Here is a 27031-nt window from a genome sequence, read left to right as displayed (position 1 = left end):
GATAATGTTTGTTTATGGATGATACTAAGATCTGCCACATAGTGGACATACCTGAAGGAGTAGAGATAATGAAAAGTGATTTAAGAAAGCCTGAAGAGTGGTCAAATATTTGGCAGCTGGGATTCAATGCTAAGATGTGCAGAGTTATGCATTTGGGGTGCAGTAATCCAAAAGACCTGTATGTGATGGGGAGTGAAAGACTGATGTGTACCAACCAAGAGAGGGATCTTGGGGTAATAGTGTCTGGTGATCTAAAGATGGTGAAACAATGTGATTGTTGCGTTCCGTGGCTGACAGTCCTCTGCTGCGAGCCGCTGCACTTATCTCGGCCCATGAAGCCCACAGACGCACTGGCGCCAGCCTTTCTCCTCCAAAGCAACGACAGGCTGTGATGCGGCCTGACAGCACGTCGCACAACAGTCATGGCAAGACGCTGCCTTTCCTGGTCCCGCTGCCCTTAGGGCACACGCACGCCGACCACCAGCAATTTAAAGAACCAGCAGCAGGAATCTACCAGAGGCGCCTCCTGATGACCTCATAGCCTCCTCAGTATTTAAGGCCTCCTTGGACGTGCCTCGGCAATGTCGACTCCATCGAAGTAGTGCTTTGTCGCTGCATATCCTGGTTCCTGCTTCTTGTTTCCTGTTTCCTGTCTCCTGCTGTGTGTTCCTGAACTCCTGTGTCCTATTTCTGGTTCTGTTGGCAGTCAGTTTTGTGTTGCATTTCTGTTTTCGTGTTTAGTCTTCTCCTCGTCTGTCTTCAACATTCCTTCCTTCTCCAGTGGTCCCTTGTTCTTCTTGTCCTCCTCTTCATTCATTGTCTTCTTGGATTGGATTCCTGGCATGACCTTGAATTGGACTTCTGACTTTGACTTTGAATTGGACTTCTGGCTTGACCCTGGTTTGGACTTTGACAACTGCTTGACCTCCACCTGCCTCTGACCACTGTCTGTTTTCCATTTATTTATTTTATTTTATTTATTTAAAGCTTTTCTTTACCGACATTTGTTAGAGACATCATGCCGGTTTACAATGCAAGTACAGGGGGGAAAAAGAAAGAGAAAATCAGTTACAAAATAATATGGATCCACAAATTGGGAGAGGAGAGTGTGCAAAGGATAGCAAGATGGTGCTAGATGCATAGAGAGGCTGGGATAGATACATACATAGGAGATCATAAATAACTAAAAAACTAGGACAGCATTTTACAGTAGCAGTAAAGTTATGACAGTATAATCACTATAACAATATAAAAGCAGGTAACTATTTACAAATCTTGTGTCGAAGTCTTAATTGGCATAGGGGCGAGGCGGGTGAGGGATAGATAGGGTGTTCAATATGTTAAGTGTAGATAGGTTGTAAGGGGCAGGAAAATCCAGGGTGTACAGGAGAGGTTATGTAGAGAGTTCTGACTGAACTCCACCTGCCACCGACCACTACCTGAAGCAGGGGCGGATTGTGAGAAAGTAGTCGCCCGGGGGATTTTTCTCTATACTGGCCCATGGGTACTCAATTACACATACAATATAATTTACATATATATTCACCAGTGGTGGATTTCAGGAAAATATAGGCCTGGGAGATTTTTTCAAAAGCAGCCTGTGGGGTAACTGATGCACTCATGTACTTTCCCTGCAGCACATGTGTCAACAGGTCCCAAAAGCACGCCATGTTAATTCTGGAACCTGATGGAACTGAGCTAAAATATCTCCAAAATAAACGTCTTGTGAGGTAAAAATATTACTTACAACATGTATATTATAATTGTATGGAGTGCTGAAAAACCCAACAAAAATGTAAAAAAGATCCTTGGAATTGGTATTAGGTCTATTGTAATGTGTGTTGGATATGGGCTTTGCCCTCAAAAAGCCACAAGTAAACTCGATTACAATTTCAATATAATAAATCTTCATATCAAAACTGCAATAACTGCCAGCACTCAAACACTAACAACCCTACTTATGAAAAGGCAACACTGTGATCATTACACCAGACCCTAAAAAGCCAATACACCTACTATTAGGAAAACAGAAAAAGCCAAGCTGCTACAGATCCCTATACAGAACCTCCACACTAGCAGAATACGTCAACTCAGTCACAGATGCAAAATACAAACAGACCCTCACAAAAATGCAGAGTAAAGTAACCATAAAGTGTTATTACAAACATTCAGACAAAAATTGAACTGTTAACTGCAACAGGCCAGACTATTATGCAGTACAACAACGGAAAAACAGAAATATTACAATACCTGAAAAAACATCAAAATCAGTAAATATAAATGATCAATAGAAGTAAAACCATACTAATGAAAAGAATATTTCAAAACAGCTGACAAATAGAACAACATCTAATAATTGAAAACTCATACATTTTCCAGACCAATAAAATATTTCAAACAGTATGCAATACTTAAAACTTAAAAAGGATAAAAAAAAATCCCTGGTTGTTCATACCTGGAATCTTTTGATTTCCAGATGCCCAGAGATTGCTGTGGATTAGCAGGGGAGAGGTGGAGGGTTGTTCCTCCCAATCTCTCTCATATAAACACTCATGCTCAATCATAGAACATGCTCTCACACACACACACACACACACATATAATCTCACAGATACACACACACAATCTCACAGATACACACAGACATGCTGTCTCAGACATGCAGTAATACACACAGCCATATATGCCCTCACACACACACACATGCACATGCTCTCACAGACAGATATGCTCTTTCACCCACACATGCCCTCACAGAGACACACACACACACACACACAATCTCACAGATACACACAGACATGCTGTCTCAGACATGCAGTAATACACACAGTCATATATGCCCTCACACACACACACATGCACATGCTCTCACAGACAGATATGCTCTTTCACCCACACATGCCCTCACAGAGACATACACACACACACACACACATATGCTCTCACTCATTCACTTCTTCCCCCCTCCCCAGTAGAAGTACTGCAGCAGCCTCCTCTTTCAGACCCCATGGGAGTGGACCTCTTCATTTTTCTTGAAGCCATGGGGGCTGATGCTGCTCTGTTTTCTGCAGGGAGGGGAGGGAGGTGACGCTGTTGATTTTCCTCTGGCCCTTGATGCCTCTTCCTGCGACAGCCCCGGGGAATGCACTTGCATGGAGGTGGAGGTTGAGGCGGGAGAGCTGTTACTGCTGCTTCTTGGACGCCGCGCGAACTTGGAGCCAATGCTGCCTCTTCCTGCAATGGCCGGTGCTTTTCTTTTTCCTGCATGGCCTCTTCTTCTTCCCGCCCACGCGGACCCACCACTTCCTCTTCCGGGCCGTGCGGTCAGGAAGAAGGAGGAGTCATATGATCGCTGCCCCCAGACTAGTGGTGCACCGGCCCTGCATGCCGATCTCTCTTCACGCCGTGGCAGAACGAGCTGTGACGCAGCCCACAAGCCTCACTTCAAGCACGGCTTTATCTGCTGTGCCACGACTTTGTAGATATATTTTCGGGCCGCAGAGCCCTTCTCATTTTCTTTGGTGGGAATCCTTGTTTAAAAAAAAAAACAAAAACAAAAAAACAGCCATGTGATGGGAGTGACTGGCCCACCGGGGAAGCCTGATCCCCCGATAGGCCAATCCACCCCTGACCTGAAGCACGACTGAGTGAACTCTACCTGACTTTGACCACAGCCTGTACCTGACCCTGTCTGCCTGCCGTCTGCCCTGACCTCTCCTCATCTCAGACTCTGCCTCTTCTTGTGCTGGCCTGCAACATCTATATAACAGATCACAATTTTAAACTCCAGGGAGGAAGACTTAGAACCAATGTCAGGAAATATTTCTTCACTGAGAGAATGGTGGATGCCTGGAATGACCTTCCAGAGAAAGTGGTGAAGACTAAAAATGTGAAGGATTTCAAAGGGGCATGGGATAAACACTGTGGATCCCTAAAAGGCTAAAGGATGGGAATAAATAAAAAAGCTTAACCAGCACAAAGCAACAGTTACTACCCTTAAGAGAAATATGGGGGTAGCTTGCACGGAGCAGCAGTGACTACCTTGGGAAGCTTGCTGAACAGACTAGATAGACCATTTTGGTCTTTTTCTGCCATCATTACTATGTTATTATGTTCATCTCCACAAAGGCCCGCACCTAAGTCCAGTTCACCCCAGCACCTGAGGGCTCAACATAAGGGGAATGTGGATTGGTATTGGTGAAGCTCCAGTGAGCCTCTGCTTCAGCCAGCTCCACCTGCCGATGGTGGGGACCTGCAAGGCAACTCCATCTCTGCCTAAGGGTCCATAACCCTAACAGTGCCAAGGCAATAGCTAAAGCCAGAAGAATGCTGGGCTGCATAGAGAGAGGAATAACCAGTAAGAAAAAAGAGGTGATAATGCCCTTGTACAGGCCCTTGGTGAGGCCTCACCTGGAGCACTGTGTTCAGTTCTGGAGACTGTATCTCAAGAAGGATGGAGACAGGATGGAGGTGATCCAGAGAAAGGTGACCAAAATGGTGTGGAGCCTGTATTGGAAGACCTATGAGGATAGGCTGAAGGATCTGAATATGTATACCCTGGAAGAGAGGAGGAGCAGGGGAGATTTGATACAGATAGTTGAAAGGTTCTAATGATGGACGAACTCGAACCTTTTCCATTGGAAAGAAAACAATAGATCTAGGGGGTCATGAAATGAAACTCTAGCGGAGATGATTCAGAATTAACGTCAGAACATATTTCTTAAAGGAAAGGGTGGCAGATGCCTGAAATGCTCTTCTGGAGAATGTGATGAAGACGAAAACAGTCAAAGAATTCAAAGAGGCATGGGATAAGCACTGTGGATCTCTAAAGACTAGAGAAGGGAAATGAGAAAAGCATGCAGAGGGGTAACTTGCTGGTGCGGCAGTTACTACCCTTAGCAGATGCTCCTCGCTTAGATGGCAGGGGGGAAAAGAGGAATTGGATTCAGAGAACAACTGAGGGCCCCGACTTCTACGGTCTGGGATACTGATACACAGATATCAGGGAAAAAGCTCAGGAGTGCTTCTACAGCCAAGTCCTAAAGGAAATGAAGAAAGCGTGCATGGAGGTAACTTGCTGGTGCGGCATTTGCTACTTTTAGCAGAAAGCGTGGAGATTATTAATCTTAACTAATAAGCCTTGATGCTTTTAATGCTACTGAAACATTGCTTCCCGGTTCAATGGCAGGGGGAAAAGGGGAAATGGATTCAGACAAGAAACAAGAGAGCCCCAACTTCCACAGTCTGGGGTACTTGGATTGCAGACATAAAGGAAAAAGCACAGGATTGCTTCTACGACCAAGTCCATAAGCAAAGTACGTTCAAGCAGCACCGTCCGAATTTTCCAGAAAGCTCATCACCCAGCAAATGTTACTAGCTGAAATTTTTATGGTTATCATAAGGTTTCGGGATAACTGCACAGAGCAACAGTTACTACCAATAAAAGAAACATGGGAGTAACCTGCACAGAGTGGAAGTTACTACCTTAAGAAGGTTATTGGGCAGACTGGATGGACCATTTACATAGAAACATAGAAGTGACGGCAGAAGAAGATCAACGGCCCATCCAGTCTGCCCAGCAAGCTACGCAGTTTATCCATTTTTTTCCCCCCTTTTTTCTCCCTCCCACCCGTCTCTATTGGCTTCCAGCACCCTCCGGCCCCAATTCCCTTCCACCCCTCCACCAATGCAGAGAGCAGCGCAATCCTAGTGAACATCCAGCTCAATCAGGGGTAGCAACCGCTGCAACCAGCAGGCCTCACCCCTGCCCCTTACCCACCCCTGTTTTGTTTGCTTGTTTGTTTTTTTTTTTATTTTTTGAGATGGCAGCCCTCCATCCTTCCGCTCCGTGAAGGTGGCACACCAACCACTGGCCACTGGCATCCCGCTCCGTGAATGCCTCTGTGGCTACTGCCGCTCCGTGCAGTGTTTTGTTGCATGAAAGTGGAACACCAACTACTGGCCACTGGCCATCCTTTTCTGTCGTCATTTCTGTGTTTCTTTCTGAGGCACTTATTCAATATGAATGATGCAGTACATGGTACATTTTCTCCGTAGTAGGTTAATTTCACAGCAATTGAAAGTTCAGGTGTTAACTGGCCAATTCCTGATCTTGTTTACAGGGGTCCCTTTTATCTCCCTCCTGAATTGTAAGACCAGCCTAGGGCAACTTCTCTTGGGGTTCCCCTTGGTGGTACCTGGATTCCACTGCTTGATCTTGCTCCTTTTGGCCTTCCACACAGTCTCCACAGGCGAACACCAGGATAATGACCCTTTTTCTCCCTTTGCCTCCTCTAGTTGTTACCAGATGGGTGCACACTCCTGCTGTAAATACATCTCTGTCATCTGAGCACTGAATCTCTTGGGCTGAGAGAGTCAGGAGTGTCTGCAAAGGTCCCAGAACAGAAAGGGCAACCTCCAGTGCAGCCCCAAAATCAGATGTGTAAGAGGAAGAGCAAACAAAAAAAAAACAACCCTTTTCCTTCCCAAATAACATTTCATACAAAAAAAGGAGAAGTTTCCAACCACAGATTGTGAATCTGAACCAGAATCTCCCAATTCCACGCCCTTATCCCTCAACATTAGGGCCTAGGAAACGAAATGGAAAGGAGCACTCCGATCCCCTCAGCTCCCAACGCAAAAATTCACCACCACTAGGGGTCACCGTCTGATACAGAAACCATCACAGCATCTCTCATGGGGGTAACTGTGGCAGAGATGGTAACTTCTTCTAATCCACGCTACCCTACTGCGTGACCTTTCTACACACTCTCTAATAAGGATCCTCTTACTATCCCTTAACTTTCCAGAGATGCAAGGATGAATGTGGTCAGGGATCCTCCCTCTCAAATAAATCTCTGTCAGCCCTTAGACTGTTCTCATCTTTCCCCTCTGTCATGTGGCTTGTGCATTTAGTAGCTCGCTTTTTTGGGGGGGGGGGGGGGGGGGGGGGGAAGGGTTGTTTCTTTAGAAATTCTCCTGCATGAACCCTTGCTGCAGGCAATTTGCCAAAACATGGCCATGCTGGGGTTTAAAAAAAACCTCACTGTATCCACTTTTTCTTTTGGTTTTCCTCAGTTGGAATATTTTGAATAAACTGGGTAGTTTTAAGTTTTATCATTCATTAAAATATCTATTAATATTTGAAACACATCTTCCTTGTAACATTATTATTTTCTTCACTACTTCCCTTGCTACAGTTTTCTCTGAGATTGCCTCTCTTGTGTAATTCTATGTATGTGTACACATGCTGAGGACATGAGAGGCAGCATCAACGTCTCAAAATAGCTGGGGCCACGACAATACACTTACAAGCCCACAAAGAATTTTCAGGCTGAAAGAAAACAAGGAGAAATCAGTCCAAGAAGCGGTTTGGCAATGTTTTCCACACGTCCCTTTGCCACACATTCCCCTGAGGCAGACTTTCACCTGGCAAAAGGCAGCTCGGGATTTAGAGGTGTAACTCTCAAGGGATTAACGTGTTAATGCTTGTAGGCTCTGCTGTTAGTCATGTTTGCTGGGGGCGTTGGGGGAGAACAGTGGAAGATGTAAGATCCAGTGCAAGGTGTGGAAGAGGGGGGGGAGAAGGGAGGGTCTGGTTCCCTGACACCCCCCCCCCCCCCCCCCCGCTGCGGCTCCATTTCTCCCTGTCCAGGAAGGATTAACCCCCCCAGTGCCCTGGGATGATCCGTTTACAGTTCAAGAATTCCAGCGTGGGGGCTCCCCCTTTTGCAGAACAAAAGCCCTCAGTCAGCCACTCTGCAGGTGCCACTGCTCTGTGCCGTCAGCACTGGGTCACACAGTGAGATTGGTGGCAATGGTAGGCTTGGATCCTGGGTTTCTAGGTGTCGCAGCTCTGAATCAGTACTAGGATTACACTGCCAGCCATAACAGTGCATTAACATATTAGTGCAACCCTGCTTCCCACCAGTCAAAAGAGAAGAAAAAGCTATCATTTAGGCACTACAGGCTGCCTAGCAGTTGTGAATTCATTTAAAGCAACACTTTAAGTGCTGATTTCAGAAGGAATTAATTAATTTCCGTCACCACCCTGACAACCTGCTTTATAAAATCCAGGCTTGTGTATCCTGTTTGTTGCAGATAGTACCAGGGCTTAAAGTCTGCATGTGAGGAAGGGCAGAGGACAGCAAGGCTTGGGTTCTGTGGACCTTGCTCAGAATCTTTAGAAACGTTATTCATTTCCTTTATTTTATGGAGTTATCGATAGATATGGGCGAGCAGGGCATAGAAAGCAGAGCTGGGTAACAGCACGGCAGTGGTTCTCAGCCCTGTCCTGGAGGCACACATATATCTGGGTAGATTTTCAGGATAACCATAATGAATATTATGCATAAGACTTTATGCAAATTCACCTAGAATACTGTGTTCATTTCTGGAGGCCATATCTCAGAAAAGAGCAAGATAGACTAGAGGCAGTCCAGAGAAAGGCAACCAAAATGGTGCAGGGTTTGCACTAAAAAGCTGCATATGAAGACCTCAATATGTATCCCCTAGAGAAGAGCGGGGGGGGGGGGGGGGTGGATATGCTAAAAACATATGAATACCTGAAAGGTATTAATAGTGCACACACAAAGGCAAACCTTTTTCAACAGAAGGGAAGTTGGAAAAATAGGGGTTATGAGGTGAATCTCCAAAGAGGTAGACTTATGAATGTCAGAAAATATATTTTCACGGGAGGGGCAATGGATGCCTGGAAGGCATGCTACATCCTTAGGGACCTTCATTTGTGGTTGTTATTGTTCTTTATTTTTCCTGGGAATTTATCAGGGTTTATTATGACAAAAAAAAAAACAACCCAGAAGAAAATCATTTGGAAAAAGTGACATTATTTTTCCTGGTAAACATCTGAGTTTACTTTGGTGGACAGAAGCCAGAGTAATAAAACAAACTTATCAAATTTTCCCACCCACCCATTCAACAAGATTCTCATCTCTACCCCCATCCTCTGCCTAACATGCCTCCCCCCCCCCGCACCAGCATTCATCCTTACTGGTGGCGGTGGCTCCAGGCTTTTTCTCTTCCTTGGCAGCATGCTTACTGAGGCTCCTGCGCTCTGCAGCACTGCAGCTCTGCCTTTATGCAGGGCCAGGGAGCTTGCCAGAAAATGCTTCTGGCAGATTCAGCCTGCTTGAAATGCATACATGGCAGGTTCTTCGGTTGCTTAGGGGTTGAAAAGGCAGAACTTGAAACATGGCATAGGCAGCACTAGAGCGGGAGCACTTTCACTGGTGGAGGAGAAACACAGCATGGGCTTTGGCCCACTCTGGCTTCCAGCAGTGGCTTGTGGCCTTGAAATACTCTTTCTGCAGCTCTGGAGCAGCTTTTTCATCAGCCTAAAAGTAGGGTGAATATCAGTTTAAACCAAATGGCACCTTTGGAAAAATCCAGGAATTTATGGGTGAAAATCATTTTAAACTGAAAATGAAGGGCCTTATACATCTTTTTACCATCTTTACAGGTTTTTTAAAATGGCTCATTTTTTGTTTCCCTCAAAGCCCTGCCTACAGCCTAGCCTTTTCCAGGCCCTTCATTCAGCATATATTTCAGTTGCACAGGCTTCTAGCATATGCTGTCAGCCGCCATGTTGTGCGGTTTACGTCGAAGTTCTGGCAGGCCATCTGCAGACAACTGAATTGGACTATAGGCTCTTCTTCAGCATATCAACTATAGTCTAATGGCCAGACAGAGTCAACTAAAATTCTTGAAGAATTCCTTACATGCTGTGTCTTTGTCAGACAGGATAACTGGATGCAGTTGCTTCTTTGGTAAAATTCACCTACAACATTCATATCAACGAATCTGCTGGGGCTTCACTTACCTGGTGTACGGCAAGCATCTGGAAGTGCCTCTACCTCTTCTTCAATTCACTCAAGCACCAGCGGCTGACCTTCTGACTTCCAACCTGTCTGAGATGTGGAAAGACATGTGCACCCTCCTCACTAAGGCCACTGACATTATAAAAAAAATATGCTGACCAGAGACACAGGCCCCAGCTCTCTCCGGGAGACAAAGCATGGCTCAGCACTAGGAACATCTGCCTGAGGGTTCCCTCCATCAAGCTTGTTCCCAGGTTTATTGGTCTTTACCGGATCATAAAACAAATCAATCCAATCACCTTCATTTCACATCCCTATTCCTTCCACATCTCAAATCTCTATCCCTCAACAGGTGCTCTGGGACGGTGCCCTCCTCACACTCCCTTTATCCTGATGCCAATACTGAATTTGAAGTTGAAGAAATAATTGATTCCGAGGTGGTGAGAAATAAGCTTTATTATTTTGTGGATGGGAAAGGGTACAGGCCCAAAGAGAAAACTTGGGAACCAACAGAAAACCTTAACACCCTGATTTTGATAGGAGGTTTCACCGACTATTTCCGCATAAGCCAAAGAACAAAGATCCTGAAGGGGGGCGTGGTGGAGGGGCCTAGGAGAGGGAGTATTGTAACATGTCCCTGACTCCAGTGGCATGCACTGCAGCCAACACTCAGTACCTCTTTGTCCCGGCTCCGGTATGATGTCTTGTGCTCCCCTACAGCTTTCCAGTATGGCTTCCGGCGACCTGGCTCTGCTCTTTATCCTGTAGCTGACTAGGGGGATGTTCAGGAAGTATTGAGCTTTACAGGGCCTGAAGACAAGAAATCCAGTGGCACACTTTAATGATATAAGTAAGCACTATTTAAAATATTTAAAGAAGCCCAGTTCGCTTCAACAATTGCCTGAGCAACGGATCCTGTTATTCCTGTATCGGATGACGGGCTCTGCCTGCCCTGACTCTTGCCTGATTATTACTACGCTTCCCTTGGTTCTGTGCGCCACCATCTTGCATCAGCTGCCACCTGTTGGAGCCAATCTGACAGTGGTCCAGTGAGTTCACATCTCAGTCCATGACAGGTCCAAAAGGACCGGAGGAGAAGCTACTTGAGCAAGAGACAGAGGGAAAATGCTAGAGGGAATGAGGCAAAGGGTACATAATCGAGGAAAGGGAAGAAGATGCTAGGGCAAGATGATATAGGGAAGCTGCAGGGGAAGGGGGGAAGGAAAAGGGTGAATGCTGGAGAGGGACAAAGGAGGTGGGAAGGTGGATACTAGGGAAGAGAGAAATAAAAGGCTGTCATGGAAGGAAAAAGGAGGCATACAGGAGATAGAGGAATAGGGGAAGGAGATGGAAGAGATGAGGGACACAGGAATGGAAGAGTAGGAGAGATAGGTAAGAGCTGAAAGATTTTATTTAACAGTTTTATATACCGACCTTCATAGTAAATAACCATATCGGATCGGTTTACAATTAACAAGAATAAAAAAACTGGGGTAACTATTCAAGTAAACGAAAGATAAACAGTAAGTAGGAATGAGTCAAAAAGTTACAATCAACAGGGAAGAGAACTTGGAAGCTTGCAACAAGCTGAAAAGAAGATAAGGCAGGAAATAAATATGAAGTGATGCCATAGGGCGTACGGGTTAAAGCTTAATGGTGCTTTAACCTGGGAGAGTCAGAGTCCATTCGTGAGTATAATCATCATAACGGGTAAGCATGAAGGACAACTAGTGATTGTCTGGTGGGTCGGTGAAGGCTTGGTGAAAGAGCCATGTTTTAAGTCTTTTTCTAAAAGTTAACAGGCAAGGCTCCACTCTGAGACTTGAAGGGATGCTATTCCAGATAGATGGGCCAGCTATCGAAAAAGCTCTGTCTTTGGTCATCGAGAGGCGTGAAGCTTTAGTAGGGGGAAATTTCAGGGTGCCTTTGACAGTATCTCTAGTTGGTCTGTTAGAGGAGTGGAGTTTGAATGGGATTTCCAGGTCGAGTTGAAGATGATGATGGATAGTTTTATGAATTACGGTGATTGATTTGTATAGAATTCTGAAATTAACTGGTAACCAGTGTAGGTTCCTGAGGATGGGAGAGATGTGTTCGCTGCGGCTGGTAATGGTCAGCAATCTCGCAGCCGCATTTTGTAACATCTGCAGTGGTTTGGTAGTGGATTTGGGAAGGCCTAGGAAAAGGGCACTGCAGTAGTCTATTTTGGCGAACAGTAGCGCTTGGAGGATTGTCCTGAAGTCGTGGAAGAATAAGAGTGGTTTAAGTCGTTTTAGAATCTGTAATCTGAAGAAACAGTCTTTGGAGGTTGTGTTGACCATTTTCTTAAGGTTTAGACGATTGTCTAGTATTACCCCAAGGTCTCTAACCTGCTTGCAAGTAATGTGAGAGATGTGTGGAGATGGTGGGGAGATATTGATTTCGTTTGAGGATATGTGGAGCAGCTCTGTCTTGGAGGCATTAAGAACCAGGTTTAAACTGTTGAGTAGATTAGGGATGGATAGAAGGCAGTTGTTCCAATGGGTGAGCGCTTTTGAGATTGATTCTGTTATCGGTATTAGAATCTGCACGTCGTCTGCGTACAAATAGTGAATTAGGTTGAGGTCTGTTAACAATTGGCAGAGGGGGAGGAGGTAAATATTAAAGAGGGTAGGAGATAAGGAGGAACCCTGAGGTATGCCAAGAGTTGATTTAGTTAGGGGTGACTCTTTATTGTTGATTTTGACTTTGAAAGTCCTATTGCTGAGGAAGGACTTGAACCAGTTGTGGGCAGATCCGGAGATGCCGATGTCTGTTAGGCGATCCAGCAGGATGGTATGGTTGACGGTGTCAAATGCCGCCGAGATGTCTAACAGGACCAACAGAAAGGAGTGTCCTTTGTCCAACCCCATGATAATATGGTCAGTAAGTGAAATGAGAAGGGTTTCCGTGTTTCGTGATTTATGGAACCCATATTGCGATGGGAATAGGATCTTGTGGTCTTCAAGATATTCAGAAAGCTGGGTGTTTACCAGTTTCTCCGTTAGTTTGGCAACAAATGGGAGGTTAGAGATGGGTCTGAAATTAGCTGGTACATTAGGATCTAAGTTGTGTTTCTTGAGGAGGGGCTTGAGTGAGGCGGTTTTTAGACTGTCTGGGTAGCTTCCTTGCGTTAGAAGGCTGTTTATGATGCCGGTCAGAGATCCTGAGATCACATTTGGGATGAGAAGCAGGAGTCTCGATGGGATGTTATCAGCCGGATGGCTTGATGGTTTCTGCCTTTTTAAAAGGGATTCAATCTCTTTAGTGGAGATTGACTCGAAACTGTCAAATTTGGGTCTAGTAAGAGACTGGAGATTCTCACCTGGCTTGGGAGGTGTAGTATTTGAAGGCAGGAGGGCGAGTGTATTTAAGATCTTCTGTTGGAAGAATGTAGCGAGCTCATTAGCCTTGGAAAGAGCTTGTTCGTCTGGAATAGGTGGGGGGGTAGATTTGGTGATTTGTGTCACGTAGGCGAATAGGGCCTGGGCATCATATTGGAAATGGTGTATTTTGTTTGCATAGTATTCCTTTTTTTTCTGTAGAATGGCGGTCCTGTAGTGATGTAAGAATCCCTTGTATGTAGAAAGGGTAGAAGTGTTAGGGGTTTTTCGCCATCTGTTTTCCTTATGGCGTAAGGTCTGTTTCATTTGTTTAAGTTCAGCGCTGAACCAGGGTTGATTTCCCTTTTTTGTTGGGTTGATTGATTTGGAGACTAAAGGGCACCATTTGTTTGCGACCGCTTCTGTAATCTTTTGCCAGGAGGATAGGGCTGAGTCGGGGTTAGCTAGGTCTAAGTTAGAAAGTTCTTTGGAGAGCTGATCGCTGAGAGTATCCGATGGACATGCTTTCCTAAATTGAATGGTGGAAAGGAGTGGGGTGGTGTGTGTCTGTTTGTGTGTGGAGAAGGAAGATTCTATCAGGAAATGATCTGACCAAGGGATCGGGGTACAAGAAGGTTCTATAGTGCATGTGAAATTGGAGTTGATGAATATTTGATCCAAAGTGTGTCCAGCTTTATGTGTGGGGCTGTTGATGGTCTGAGTAAATCCCATAGCGCTGAGGGTGGTGAGGAGGGCTTCGCAGTTTGCAGAAAGAGGTGTTGCGTTTGTATGGAGGTTGAAATCCCCCATGATCATTGTTGGAAGGTCTGAGTTAATATGTTTCACGATGTTTCAAGATGTGAGTAAAGCTCAGGAGATGGTAATAAAGAGAAAGATGAAAGATGGAGAGGAGAAAGAGAGCTTGGATCCTCGCTGGTGACATCAGTAAGTGGTGGCAATACAGCAGAAACAGCTCAGGGGGTAGGAGGGGAAGACACAGCCCCCTTTCTCCCACTCACTTGCAAAAATAATATGCCCAATAGTGTTGCATACCCATACCCCCTCCTCCTAAAAAAATATGAGAAGGAGCACCGCCAAAAGAAGGCCAGCACTCCCCTTGCACATCTAACAAGGTGGGAGTACAGAGGAGGAGGAGGAGGAGCCAGCATTTCATAAGCAGAGGGCACGCTTCTCTTATTCTCATAAGAAGCTGAATATCTGTGACGGACACAGTTAGGAACTCCCAAGACACAGGGTGAACTGTTCTGTGTGGCATGGGGGCCAAGTCCCAGGAAAGACAGTGGGCGATGCAGACTCCCTATATGAGCTGAAATTTCACTTAGATGGAAGAGCCCCTCCAGCATCCCGCTTGGCACCACACATGTTCCACCAGTTCTCCGATGCTTCTGTGCCATGGGTGGGAGTGCATAGGAGAGATTGTGCCCTGGGGTTTATGGCGCCATGTCTGCATTCAAGCTACAGCACCCAAGATTCATAGTTCTGCTTATCTGAGACCCCAAGCAGATGGGCAAAGGAGGAACTGGTCTCTCTAGGTACCCAAGTCTGGTCTGACAAACTAAACTGGCCCCAGTTTCTAGAAGACAGGCCAATCCATTCCTGGTTTTACCCCATTTCTGCTGCCTGTGCTGTACCTGTTCTGTGGTTGTGGGGTGAGTGAGTGAGTGAGTGAGAGAGTGAGAGAGAGAGGGAAGCTAGCACTGTGCAGTACTTCTTGCATGGTGAGGGGCAGTCTGTGTGTGGAGCAAGGGAGCCTGCATTCCTGCTGCCTGGGCTGCACCTGTTTTCTGGTGGCGCTCTGTCTAGAAGTTAATTAGAAGCACACAGGATTTGCATCCTTGTTTTCTATCCCCTCGGATATTACATGCCCTGGAGCTGTGCACGATGTCAGTAGAGTTGAAAAGAATTGGTCGAGAGTAGCTTCACTGCTGTACTGGCCTCTGTTTTTTGCCAGAATGCGCAGGCCGCAGCTTCCTTTCCTGACAGGATTAAAGGAACATTTCCAAACAACATTCTTGCCAGGGTTCCAACAGGGCGTGTGTGAATCTCACACCGAGGTGCGAAAATCTCTGGAGCCGCTCCACCCCTGCTGGTGACCTGCTGAGAGATTCATGGTAGGGGATTCACCAGTCACCCCCCAAAATTTCTTCTCATGCTGCCCATATCTCTCATCATTTCTCTCCCTTGCCTCCACCCTCACCCTCATTATACTCTCTCTCACTCTCTACCCCATCACTTCTGCCACGTTCTGGCCCAGACCCCCTTGTCCCAGGTTAACCAAACAGGCTAATCTAGTCTTGGGTTTGCCCTATTGCCTGCATGGAGATGTCATTTTTATTTTCTTTGGATAAAACAGTGTGGTTGCCGCCTTAGTCCCCTTGAATGCAAAGAAACAAAGGTAAATAAACCTATCTATGTATAAAGAGAGACTTTTTGATTGGACCAACGTAATACATTTCTTCACTAGCTTTTGGGAGTTACATTCCCTTCCTCGGGCCAAAACAAAATGAGGTCAAAGCAAAAGATAATATAGCCCTGAACATACAAGTGAACCACACAGATTATATTACATTGGTGATGCAAAGGAGAGGGGGGGGATGCATTAGCAGCGTGTTTCCTTTATTTCTTAAGTCATTTGTCATTTATGGCTTATATGTGTTTTATTGTAAGCCGCTATGGACATGATATTGGATAAAGCGGAATAGACGTACTTTTTAAATTCAGAAGCAGGTGACAGCCAGGCAGCAGAATTCTGTCGGGTCACGAGGCAGGGTAGTGTGGCTGCTGTGGCAGAGAGTCAAAAATCCAAGTCTGCATGAAAAGACTTTTATGTTGGTTTGGAAAGCTTTGGTCATTTTAAATTCAAAATGTCTAATGCTGCTGGATTGTTTTGCTTTTCCCTTTTGCTATCCTGCTTATAAAGTCATTGATGCAGTGGTCTGGTCCGGAAAGAAGTTCCCCCAAGCATGTGCTGCCGTGCTCTTCTCTCTGATGTGTAATCTTGTGACTATAAGCTGCTGGCCATACAGGCCAGACATTAAAGACGAGAATAAATACCATCTTTTGCCTTGACCCAATGAAGGACATGTAACTCCAGAAAGCTGGTGAAGAAATGTATTAAGTCCAATAAAAATGTCTCATCTTCCATTTCTTAACCTTTTACTGGCACAATTTCTGTAAGGAAATCAGTGAAACAACAGAACTACAGATTCATGAAAGATGATTTTAAAAACTTAAAAAAATGGTTAAAAAAAAGACAGCTATGATTTAATTAAAAAAGAAAATCATCCACATCATGCAAAAATCAAGGGCTGGATACCATGTTGGAGGTGAAGAACAAGCAATCACCAAACAGGAAAGAGACTTGAGGGTCATTATCTCTTATAATTCAAGGCAGTAAGTCAGGATGACAAAGCAGTTGGCAAAGTTCATAGTATACTTGGGTGCATAAAGAGAGGGATCCCCAATAGAAAGAGGAAAGTAATATTACCTCTCTCCTGAGTAAAACAGTGGCACAGTAACATCGTAAATGACAACAGATGAAGACCAAAATGGCCCATCCAGTCTGCCCAGTTGAGATGGGTAGATGCACATACAAGCTCTTACATGCAAACCTTACCCCATGTCTTCTACCCAATCCCCCAACTGCTTCTCCCCCCAACACTGCACTCCATATCTGTCCCAAGCATGCACAAACAACCTTCACAGTGATGGCCTCCACTCCATCCGCTACCAGGCCATTCCAAATCCCACCATCTCCAGCCCTGCCTCCCATAAGACCAACACCCAAGCTTAGCATAGTAACATAGCAATGATGGCAGAAATAGACCAAATGGCCCATCCAGTCTGCCCAGAAAGTTTCTTTTAGTGGTAACTGCTGCTCCGTGCAGGTTACCTCCAAGACATATGTAAGGGTAGTAACATTTACAATCAAAACCAAGCAACTGTCAAACCCATAACAAAATTGCTCCTAGCAACATTTTTACAGGATGAGTAGCCTTCTTGATAATTCAGACAATGCTGTTGGTACATGCTTTGCTATTGGATTTGGCCAAAGAAGAGGTCCTGTGCTTTATCCCTAATGTCTTGGTATCAGTATCCGGGACTTTAAAATCTGGGGCAAGGCATTGGCTGTCTTCTGAATCCAGTTCCCCTTTTTTCCCTGCTGTTGAAGCAGAGAATGATGCTGCAGTTGTGTCACATGTATCAAGGCTAATTGGTTAAGGGTAGTAATCCCCATGCCTTCTGTTAAGGGTAGTAACTTCCACCCATGCATCTCTTTCTTCATTCTCAGCCTCTAGCCTTTAGGGATCCACAGAGTTTATCCCATGCCCTTTTGAATTCTTTGATTGTTTTCATTCTTGTTACCTCTTCCGGAAGAGTATTCTAGGCATCCACCACCCTTTCTGTGAAGAAATATTCCTGATGTTGGTTGTGAGTTGTCCCCCCTGGAGTTTTGTATTGTGACTCCTACTTCTATAATTTCCTTTCCAACAGAAAAGGTTTGAAGTTTGTGCATCATTAAAACCTGTCAGGTATCTGAAGGACTGTATCATATCTCCCCTGCACCTCCACTCTTCCAGGGTAACACTGGCTCCTCTCCACATCTTATTAAATTCTCTGATAATCCCTATAACTACCAAGATCATCAAGATTGCTGTAAAAAGTCCAGCCTCCCAATGCTCATAGAAGTCCTGGTCTTAACTATGGCTCCTCTATGCAGATCACCCAAGCCTTATTGGAAGCTTGATGCTGTTGTATCATTACTGTCTAGGATTGTAACCACTACTTTTTTCAGATTACTCCAATACTTACATGGAGGTCTGATACAATCATACCATTGATGTTTAGGGTTGTAACCACCACTCTGTGCAGGTTACCTCATGCCTTCTTTGAAGCACATACTACTGTTTTTAAGAACTGTGTTCAGTTCTGGAGAGAAAATCTACAAAACAAATTGACAAGGTAGAGGTCATTTAAAGGAAGGCCACCACAATAGTGCATGGCCTGCAATATGTCAGATGCACAGAGAGAATCAAGGGGGCTAAAGATGTATTCTCTTGTACAAACCACTCTGGGAGGGAATAGTATCTTAATGCTGGTTTATTAATAGATGAGTCAATAACATAAACGTTCCCAGACTTATAATGTACTGCAGGTAAAAATAAGCACAGAACTTCAATGAAGGTTTGAAACACTCACATTCATGGTCAGAGCAAATCTTTCATCCAGTTTGCGTTCATTTCCACAGTGATTCCTTTCCATGGACAAACACAATAGATCCTTGCGACATAATTTCTACTTACAAGATTAGCATAGAGCTTCAGTACTTTCACATCATTTAGCATAACATCAAGAATAAGAGCACACAGGACTTTCATCAAAATCCCATACTATGTTTGACCTCCAGCTTTCAAAGGCCAGGAATACCCACCAGTCATCCTAGCATGCGTTTTGAATCGCCTGAGGACCAGTTCAGTTCCTCAGAGGTGGAGCTATCAGTAGTCTGAGTCTGGCTTCCTCAATGTTATTCTGTGGCTCTGCACGCAGCAAACTAGCCCCATGCTTAGTAGACCCTAGTTCAAGTGCAGCTGCAACACTTTTTGCCCTAACATCTCTAGAAGGGGAGGGGAGATAAGATACATTTAAATATCCAAAAGATTTCAGAAAAGTTCAAGAATAAGCATAACAACACGACATAAAATATTGACAAGTGTGATTCATTTATGAACTAAAATATGTATTTGCTAAGCGTATAATTTGTATTTGCTATGATGTATAATTTCATGAGTGAAAATTCAAAGCATATGAATGTTAATCTTGAATATCAGCCCTAATAATGTAAACAGTTGTGATCTTCTTTTGGAACGACGGTATATAAAATGCCTAAATAAATAAAATAAAATAAATAAATAAATAAAATAAGAGCACAGTCATTCTTAATAGGTATAAAAATAAAGGAAGAGCATGCAAATCTTAAACCATCAATTATACGAAAGCAGAATTAAAAATCCAAGAATTCACCATCTTGCAAAAGGAAAGATAATTATCAGAAAGACCAGGACCAGCTCTAGGGCAAACGGTACCCTCGGTAAAAATAGTTGATGGCATTCCCCCCCCCCCCCCCTCCCAATTGATCCCTGCTTCCCGATCCTTGGTGTGAATTACACAGAGTGAGGGTTTATATAAGCTTTCTGTTTCTGTGAGCAGTGGGGACAAGTTTCCTCCCAGCATTCACCCACCCTCTTCATCCCTGCCTCTTATCCCCTCTACAGCATCTGTCCCCAGCATCATCTCCCCAAACTCTTAAACTCCCATCCCTTGACTTTTAAATCCCCCCATCCCTAGTACCCTCTCTCCAGTCTCTTAACCCTCTCCTCCATTATCTGCCTCTTGTCTTTCCCTTCCTCCTTCCCTCCTTCCCTCCTGCCTCCCCACCCCGATCCTGCTGCTACATTCCTCTTCTCCCCATCAAAATACTTGTGTAGAGGCAGAACTATGCACAATAGCTTACAGAAGTGCCAGCCCATGAGTTTAGAACATGCTCACAGGGCTGGCACAAAGAGGAAGGAATGGTGGCAGTGGGGGCATGAGCTTCCACTGCTCCTCCTGGGTTTGGGTCTGCACAGCCTGAGGTGCGGTGTGCATGGCTGCTTAAGGCACCCTGTTCAGCCATATATGTATGCATCACAGGGAACAGTGTTGGTTATGACCCAAGGCTAGTGGCACCCCCTGTCATATGGTGCCCAGGGTGACCACCCTGCTCGCCCTACCCAAAAGCCGTACCTGAGCAAGAAAAATATTACTCCAAAGTACAAGTCCATAATACTGGAACAAACAGGAAAAGACTCGCTTGCATATCATGGAGGGTCTAAATCACACACAGAGAAGGAAGTGTTAAAAGGGCTGCATCAGATGAACATAATGCTAGGGCAGGTTTATAAAGAATCAGAGCTCTCCTATCCTCTGTCCCCATCATCAAATGGATTCTCTCAGACACCTTTCTCAGAATTAGCAGAGAAAAACTATTACTAATTTTTGAGGTTCCACTTTAAAGATGGCCATGAAGACATATCAGGTTTTTTTTGTTGCAAGTGTGGATGGACACTCGAGAGAGTGAGCCCCTGTGCTGTGGTGAGACCTGCACAACCCTGGGGCTGGCCACGGTCCACGCCACTGGCAGGCGAATGCATCCAGGCATGGGCTGACTGGACCGGGAATGCTCTTGTCTTGGAACAGGAACCCTTGGATGTACAGCGTGCATCAGGAAGGGAAACCCAGCAACGCAATGCTGGTCTCTCGGGCATCCCTCCAGCCACTCTGAAAGCCCTTTCAGACTTGCCACTTGGGAATGGCTTGAGCGTCAGGACAGATGAAGGTGAGGACTGAAGATGACTCTGGCAATGAGAACATGACAAAGGCACTGAAGACTTAGAATTAGACGAAGGCTCTGAAGATGGAACTAGACAAAGGCACTTGAGACTTTGAAGTAGATGAAGGCACTGAAGACTTGGAACTAGTCAAAGGCTCTGAGGACTTGGACAAGACAAAGGCTCTGAAGACTTAGAACTAGATGAAGGCACCGAAGACTTGGAACCATGAAGAAGCTCTGGGGGAGCCTTGCAACTCAGCACGCCCTGCAGAACACGTAGGCTGGCCATGGACCATGCCGAAGGTGGTGCAGACTCTGGACTTGGAACTTAACAAGAACTTGGCATCAGGACTTGGAACATGAGAAGATCCAACACTGCTGCACACCCTCCACAACCCATGGGCTGGTTGTGGACCATGACAACAGCGGTGCAGGCACTGGACTCAGGAACAAGGTGGAAGCTAGAACAAGAACTCTGAAGACCAGAACAGGACTCAGGCAGGAACTTGGTACTCAGGAACCAGGGATGGACTTCCGAAGACTTGAACCAGCAAACAAAGACTCTGAAGACTGGACGGGTCGAAGACTTGGATCAGGAACAAGATGTGGAATGCAGGAATGAGGAGTTGGATTCAGGAACAAAGAAGCTGAAGACAGGAACCAGGAACTGATGAGAGACTAGGAACATCTAACAAGGAACGAGGAATAACGAAGACCTTGAAAGTGCTAGCAAACCTTTGCAAAGGCCAGGAGCAAAGACTGAAGAGCCCTTTTTTAGGGCTGGCAGGAGATGAAATCATTGGGAGGCACTGCAGCATTTCCCGCTGTGGGCCCCCCAAATGCAAGGCTGTGGCGTGTGTGCATGTCTAGGAGAATGCCGGCAGGAGAGAGACCACACAGGAAGTAGACAGCAGCATCTGAGGGGATCCAGGCTGCAGGAAGATGCGGCGGGGATGGTGGTGTCTCAGCTCTGCATGGAACAGGCAGCGGCAGATCTCCAGCCATGCAGAGAGGCAAGGCGACATCCAGCCGGCATCAGGAGTTGTTGCAGGAGACAGAGGTGCGGGTACAAGGCCGCACCAGGAGGAGAGTGAGCCACTTGTGGGGCCCACTCACGAGCGAAATCACAACATTTTTCACTTGTAGCCAAGGCCTCTTCCTCTGCATTATGGAACATGAATTCCAATTGGCTGAGCAGTGAGAATAGGGAAAGAGGTCTCAGTGGAGGAGGGTTAGGGGAGGAGAAGGATGTTTCAGATGCCCCTGGGTGCAGAAATATGAGACAAAAACAACTGAGGGCAGTCCCAGATCTTGGAGTAAGAAGAAAGAGAGAACATTTAGCTCATGCCATTCTTATGGGTAGCTCAACATGAGCTACATTCAGGCACAGTAGGTTTCCCTGTCTCCAGAAGGCTTACAGTCTAAGCTTATACCCAAGGCAATAGAACGTGAAATGATTTGTCCAAGGTCATAAGGAGCACCAGTAGGAGAAGCAGAATTTGAATCCAGGCTTTCCTATTTCTCAGCCTACTGGCTAACCACTAGGCTACGCCTCCAAAGCAGCAGTAGATATCCCCTATCATGTGTTATCATGCCTCTTGATGAGAAAGTCTCTGTTGGTGGTGGTGCACTGTCTGGTGTGGCTGGCATGGCTGCCATCTCCCAGGTTACCTGGTAACAGAAGGGATCCTGAAAGCAGAAGAAAAAAAAAAAACTTATCTTGGACCTTTGAACTCTTGCTTCAGTGGGGACAAATGTCCAGACCTCGATAGCTGTTATCAGACAAAAGGGGTGGGGGACACGCCAGGGCCGGATTTAAGATTGTGGCACCCATAGGCAGTGCCATGGTGATGAATGCCCCTTTGAAGTTTTGCTGGCACATGGCACTATGGCAAGCAAAAGCTGGCTTCTCTTTGGCCTGGATAGTTGGGGGCCTTCAAAATTTGGTGCTTTAGGCAGTTGCCTATGTTGCCTATGCCTGGGAGAGGCATCATGACAACCTGAGAAGGGACTGCACTAGAAGTTGTATAATCCAGGAAGCCCTTGGGAATCCTGGCAGTTAAGGGGTTAAGTGCCATACATTCCACTGCAGCGGAATGGGCTAAGTGCCATCAGGTTCCTGGGTACACCTGAAACCCGGGGAAGGCTGGTATGAGGTACCTGAAGGGTTAAGTGTCAGAAAGGGTTTAAATGCCAGCCTGCTCTTTTGCAGGGGGGCTAAATGGAGCGGAGAAAGCAGCCCTGAGGCAGAGCATAAATACAGGAAATAAACTGCGGCAAAAGCCGCTCGGCAGGGTTAAGATCCCGAAAAGAGCGAGCGAGCAAGAAAGCAAAATAAAACGTGATTTCATGGCACCGTGCCCCCGTGAGCAGAGAGGGAGGGGAAGTTAGAGGGCAGCGGTGGGAGGGCAAGAGGCAGAACTTCCTGCTGTCAGCCCTGTCAACAGCCTGGGAGAGAGAAGGAGGCAGCAGCTAGAAAAAAAAGGGGGAGGAAGAAGAAGCAACGAGCCCATAGGGTCCGGCTTCGGGTGCCCGTGCCCCTTCCCCTTCCAGCGAGGGAGGGAGGTGCGCACTTGGGACCTGGCCCCTGCAGCCTGACAGCTGCCGAAGTCCGCTCCTCTCCCGCGTCCCCGTCAGAAAAGCAACTTTTCGGGGCTCGTTTTCAGAAGGAGGGGGCGGGTGGGAGGATGGATCTCGAGTTCTGAGCTACCCCCCACCCCTCCCTCCCAGTGATCGCCTTAACCTCCTCCTGCCCGGCCCGAAGCGCCCCCCCCCGACGAGCCTGCTGACTTTCCCGGGAACTTCTGCTCCGCATCGGGACCCTGCCTCATCTCCCAACTGCGGAGAACGCCGGCCCAACCGAGGAAAAGGGGACGTTGAAAGAACAATTTTTTGCTTCAAGGCATATTTTCCTTTGGTTTTTTTCTGTTTCATTTGTAAGAAAGATGTAGTGTTGATTAACTTTCTTTTAAAAGTTGGTGGAGCTGATGGAAAACAGGGAGAAATAATCAACTTTAGTACACTTTCCTCTGCCTGGAGAAACCAATATTTCGGGTTTTGGGGGTTTTTTTAAATTTATTTCTACGGAAGAAGTGTTAAAAGACAAGAAAAGGCTGAGAATACTGTGAAGGACCTGCCATGGTAATATTGCATTCTCTTAACATGATCTTCTGTGTTTTTCTGTGCCTCCCTCCCTCCCTCCTCGGGTCTATGTTTGTGTGTGTGTCTCTCTCTCGTTCTCTCTCTGTCTCTTTGGGCCTTTGCTTCCCTGGGTCTCCTTTCCACCTTTCAGTTTGTGCCTGTCTTTCTTTTCGCCTAGGTATTGTGTGTCTCTTGCTCGCTCTCTCTCTCTCTCTCTGCTTAGGTCTGTGTGTGTATGTCTCTGACTCTCTCTCTCCTTCCCCATCCCCCTTTCTTTCTGTGCTCTATCTATGTGCTGATGTCTGTGTGTGTTGAAACTTGTTGGTGATGCAGGATAAGTATATTTTAAAGGAACTTCTAAAGAATGTGTGCTCTTTAATTATTTTGGTCCGTGCAGGAGAGATGGTATTAAAGGTGAATCTGCAGCACAGTTCAAGTACAAAACCTATCATTTCAACATATAAATACTTTGTGAGAGGCATGGGAGGGTCAGGATCTTGGGGGAAAAGGGGTGATTAGGGGGCTGGGAGGGTGTGTAAGAAGGTGGTTTCAGTGTGCGTGGGAGGAATGGGAAGGGGTGTCACAGTGTAGTTGTGTTTAGGTAGATGGAAAGAGATGGTGTGCGAGTGTTACAGGGATGGAAAGGGATATGGGAGTGTTGGCATTTGTGTGTGCTTTGGGGGGGGGGGGTGAGAAGGGCGGTCTTGGGGTATGTGTTTTCAGGGTGAAAAAGGGATGAGGGGGTGCATGTTTGGGGCTGGAGGAAGGGGTGTTGGGGCATAGTTGTAAGAAGTGTTAGGTGTTGGGAGGGGTGTAACGGGTGTTTGTGTTTGGATAGGGTAAGCCTGGATGTCAGTGTGGAGGTGTGTGTGAATTTGGGGATGTAGGAAGGGGTGTTGATGTTCGTGGGTGTGAGGGGGGTGTTGACATCTATGTGGAAAGGTGTCAGGGTGTGTTTAAGAGATGGGGAAAAGGGTATTGGAGGAGGTGTTTCAGGGGTGTCAGGATGCCAGGGAGCGAGCACATGTAGGGAGGTTAGGAAAGTGTGTTGGGGAATTGAGAAGGGGGTGTCGGGGTGCATGGTTATTGGGGTTATTTGGGAAGGGGTGTCCGAGTGTGTATTTTCAGGTATAGCAAGTGATGTAAAATGGTGTGCATTGGAAGGGTAGGATGGGGTATTGAGGTATCAGGGGATGTGTTTGATGGGGAGGGTGGGAAGGGAGTGTCAGAATTTGTTTGTGTTGTGAGTTGGGAAGTGATGTCTAGGATTGTGTTCTGGAATAATTTTGGCTTTCTATGAGGGAACCCAGACAGGGCATTAATTACCAGCAACTGCCCTGTCAGGGGTTTTGGGGGGGGGGGGAGGCAGATGGGGTCCTATCATTTGAAGCAACAGATCTTCAGTACAGCATACATGACTAAACTCAAGAAGTGTTTCCTGAACCTTAATGCAATCCCTTAGGCCTGAAAGCAATCATCCAGTGAGCATGTAATTACAAATGAAGGTCTGCTCAGGTGTATTTACTTATTTTCTCTCTTCTTTTCAAGTTTTAGGGAAAAGTTAAATATGAGCAGTGGGAAGAAGAAGAGCGGGTTCCAGATCACCAGTGTGACCTCCGACTACAGCCAAGGAGGAAGCGAGGGCAGAAAAGAGACCCTCAGCAGTGACGGAGGCAGCCCCTCCAGCCCCAAGTTACCGCACCTGACCAATGGAGGCCAAGCTTACCCTGGCAAGTCCCCCCAGAGCTCCCCGCCACTCTCCACCAATGCACACCCATTGGCAAGTGGAGATGATGGTGAGGTCCACATTGCTGATGAAGCCAGACCGGGCTCACTGATGGGGAATCATAAACTTGTGGCGCCTTCAGGGCTGTTAGGCACTCAGACAGAATCTGGGTCTGCTCCAGTCTCTTCCCCTTTTCAATCCAGCTTGGAAATAACCACAGTCCACCCACCTGCTGCAGCTCATCCGCAGGCCACGCAAGCACCCAGTGGAAGCCCAGCTCCTAGTTCCAGTGTAGCTGACAAGCTCAGCAGTCAACTGGTTCTGGTCAGTGGGAACACATCATTGCCCACTGAAGCTAAATGCAATACCTCTAATGGGGCAGTCCCTAAGAATGGACCCATGTCTTCGACCCCAGGTTCCCCTGTGAGTCACCAGGGCCCTGTGGCTTCCTGCAGTTCCCGGTTCAGGGTGGTGAAACTAGACCAGGGCTCGGGAGAACCTTACAAGAGGGGCCGGTGGACTTGTGTGGATTTCTATGACCGGGATGTGGACAGCCACACCATCAGCAAGATCCTGGACAGTATGCGCCATGCTCATTCCTTGGACTCCCAACTGGAGGTGGCCAGCCTCTGCCATAAGCCTGTCACTCAGTTTTGCCCTCAGCCGCAGGGCAAGGGCCACGGCCCAACTTTCGTCCACTCTCAAGGGACGGCCCATCTCGTACTTCAGAATGCCAACCTGAGTGTATCCAACCATCACCACCGACACCACCAAGCAAGGTCCTTTAGTGGGCTACCGCAGATCAGCATGGAACGGTGCCAGGAGGTAGCCTCACTGAGGAGCCCCCTCAGCGGGATATCTCCAGCGACAGAGGATTTCCACCACCTCTTGCCACACCCTTTGTCTCTAGGTCCACAACTGAGTGATGGAGCAAAAGGACCCCTTCTGTCCAGCTTGGGCAAAGAGATCCCTGGTATCTCTATCAGTGACTCTGGGACCTTGGGCGTGTCAGGGGCTAAAGAGCAGCTGTACAGGGGTCAGCTGATGTGCGGATCCACCAATCGTGGCTCTCAGAGGTCACAGTCTGTGCCAACTGTGGTGGTGGATGAGCCGGGATCTACTCACCTGATGCCAAAGAACATAGTGCAGCTGATGGAGAGGCAGGTGGATGAGAGGCGGAAGGTAAGGCCTTAAGGCAATAACTCTGTCATTGGGAAGTGATGTAGAGCTAGAAGGTGGAAAGCTGGTCCTAGAAACCATGCTAACAAGGCATAATGCTGTCCTGTCAACCCACACCTGGACCAGATACATCACACGGTTAACAGGTCCCTTCCCCTAGGAGCTAACAAAGAAAATGGGGCGGTTAGAGAGGCGTCTCACGCTGAAGGACCCTGGAGCTGAAATGTTTTTCTCTGCATGTATAGGTGGCCTTCTAAAAGTATGGCCAAGGGGACAGGGACTAGGGGTAGATGAGAGGTTTCCTTGCTGTGGAGGGTGGGGGAGGTGCAGCCCTGAGTCCTCATAACACAGGGAGGAGAAGTCATTGAGCAAGGTGGTCCAGAGTGACCCGGTGTCAGATGGTCTATCATACCCA

At 46.6% G+C, this 27031-nt stretch overlaps 1 protein-coding gene across 3 annotated transcripts in view; it reads left to right on the top strand.

Annotated features, from left to right (window-relative positions):
- Positions 1–27031, top strand: part of TSC22D4 (TSC22 domain family member 4) — a 101154-nt gene that overhangs the window by 6964 nt on the left and 67159 nt on the right. For 2 of the 3 annotated variants that reach the window (XM_029580487.1, XM_029580490.1), the window contains exon 2: positions 25260–26619. In XM_029580487.1, the coding sequence (XP_029436347.1) occupies positions 25260–26619 (1360 nt within the window). Of the gene's footprint in view, positions 1–23026; positions 23712–25259; positions 26620–27031 lie in introns of those variants that run through there. The other variant, XM_029580489.1, reaches the window with a different exon arrangement.

Source organism: Rhinatrema bivittatum, chromosome 16 (genome assembly GCF_901001135.1).
Source record: "Rhinatrema bivittatum chromosome 16, aRhiBiv1.1, whole genome shotgun sequence".
NCBI classification, from domain to species: domain Eukaryota; kingdom Metazoa; phylum Chordata; class Amphibia; order Gymnophiona; family Rhinatrematidae; genus Rhinatrema; species Rhinatrema bivittatum.
The sequence above is the reverse complement of the archived record's forward strand: the minus strand, read 5'-3'. Positions and strand labels throughout refer to the sequence as shown.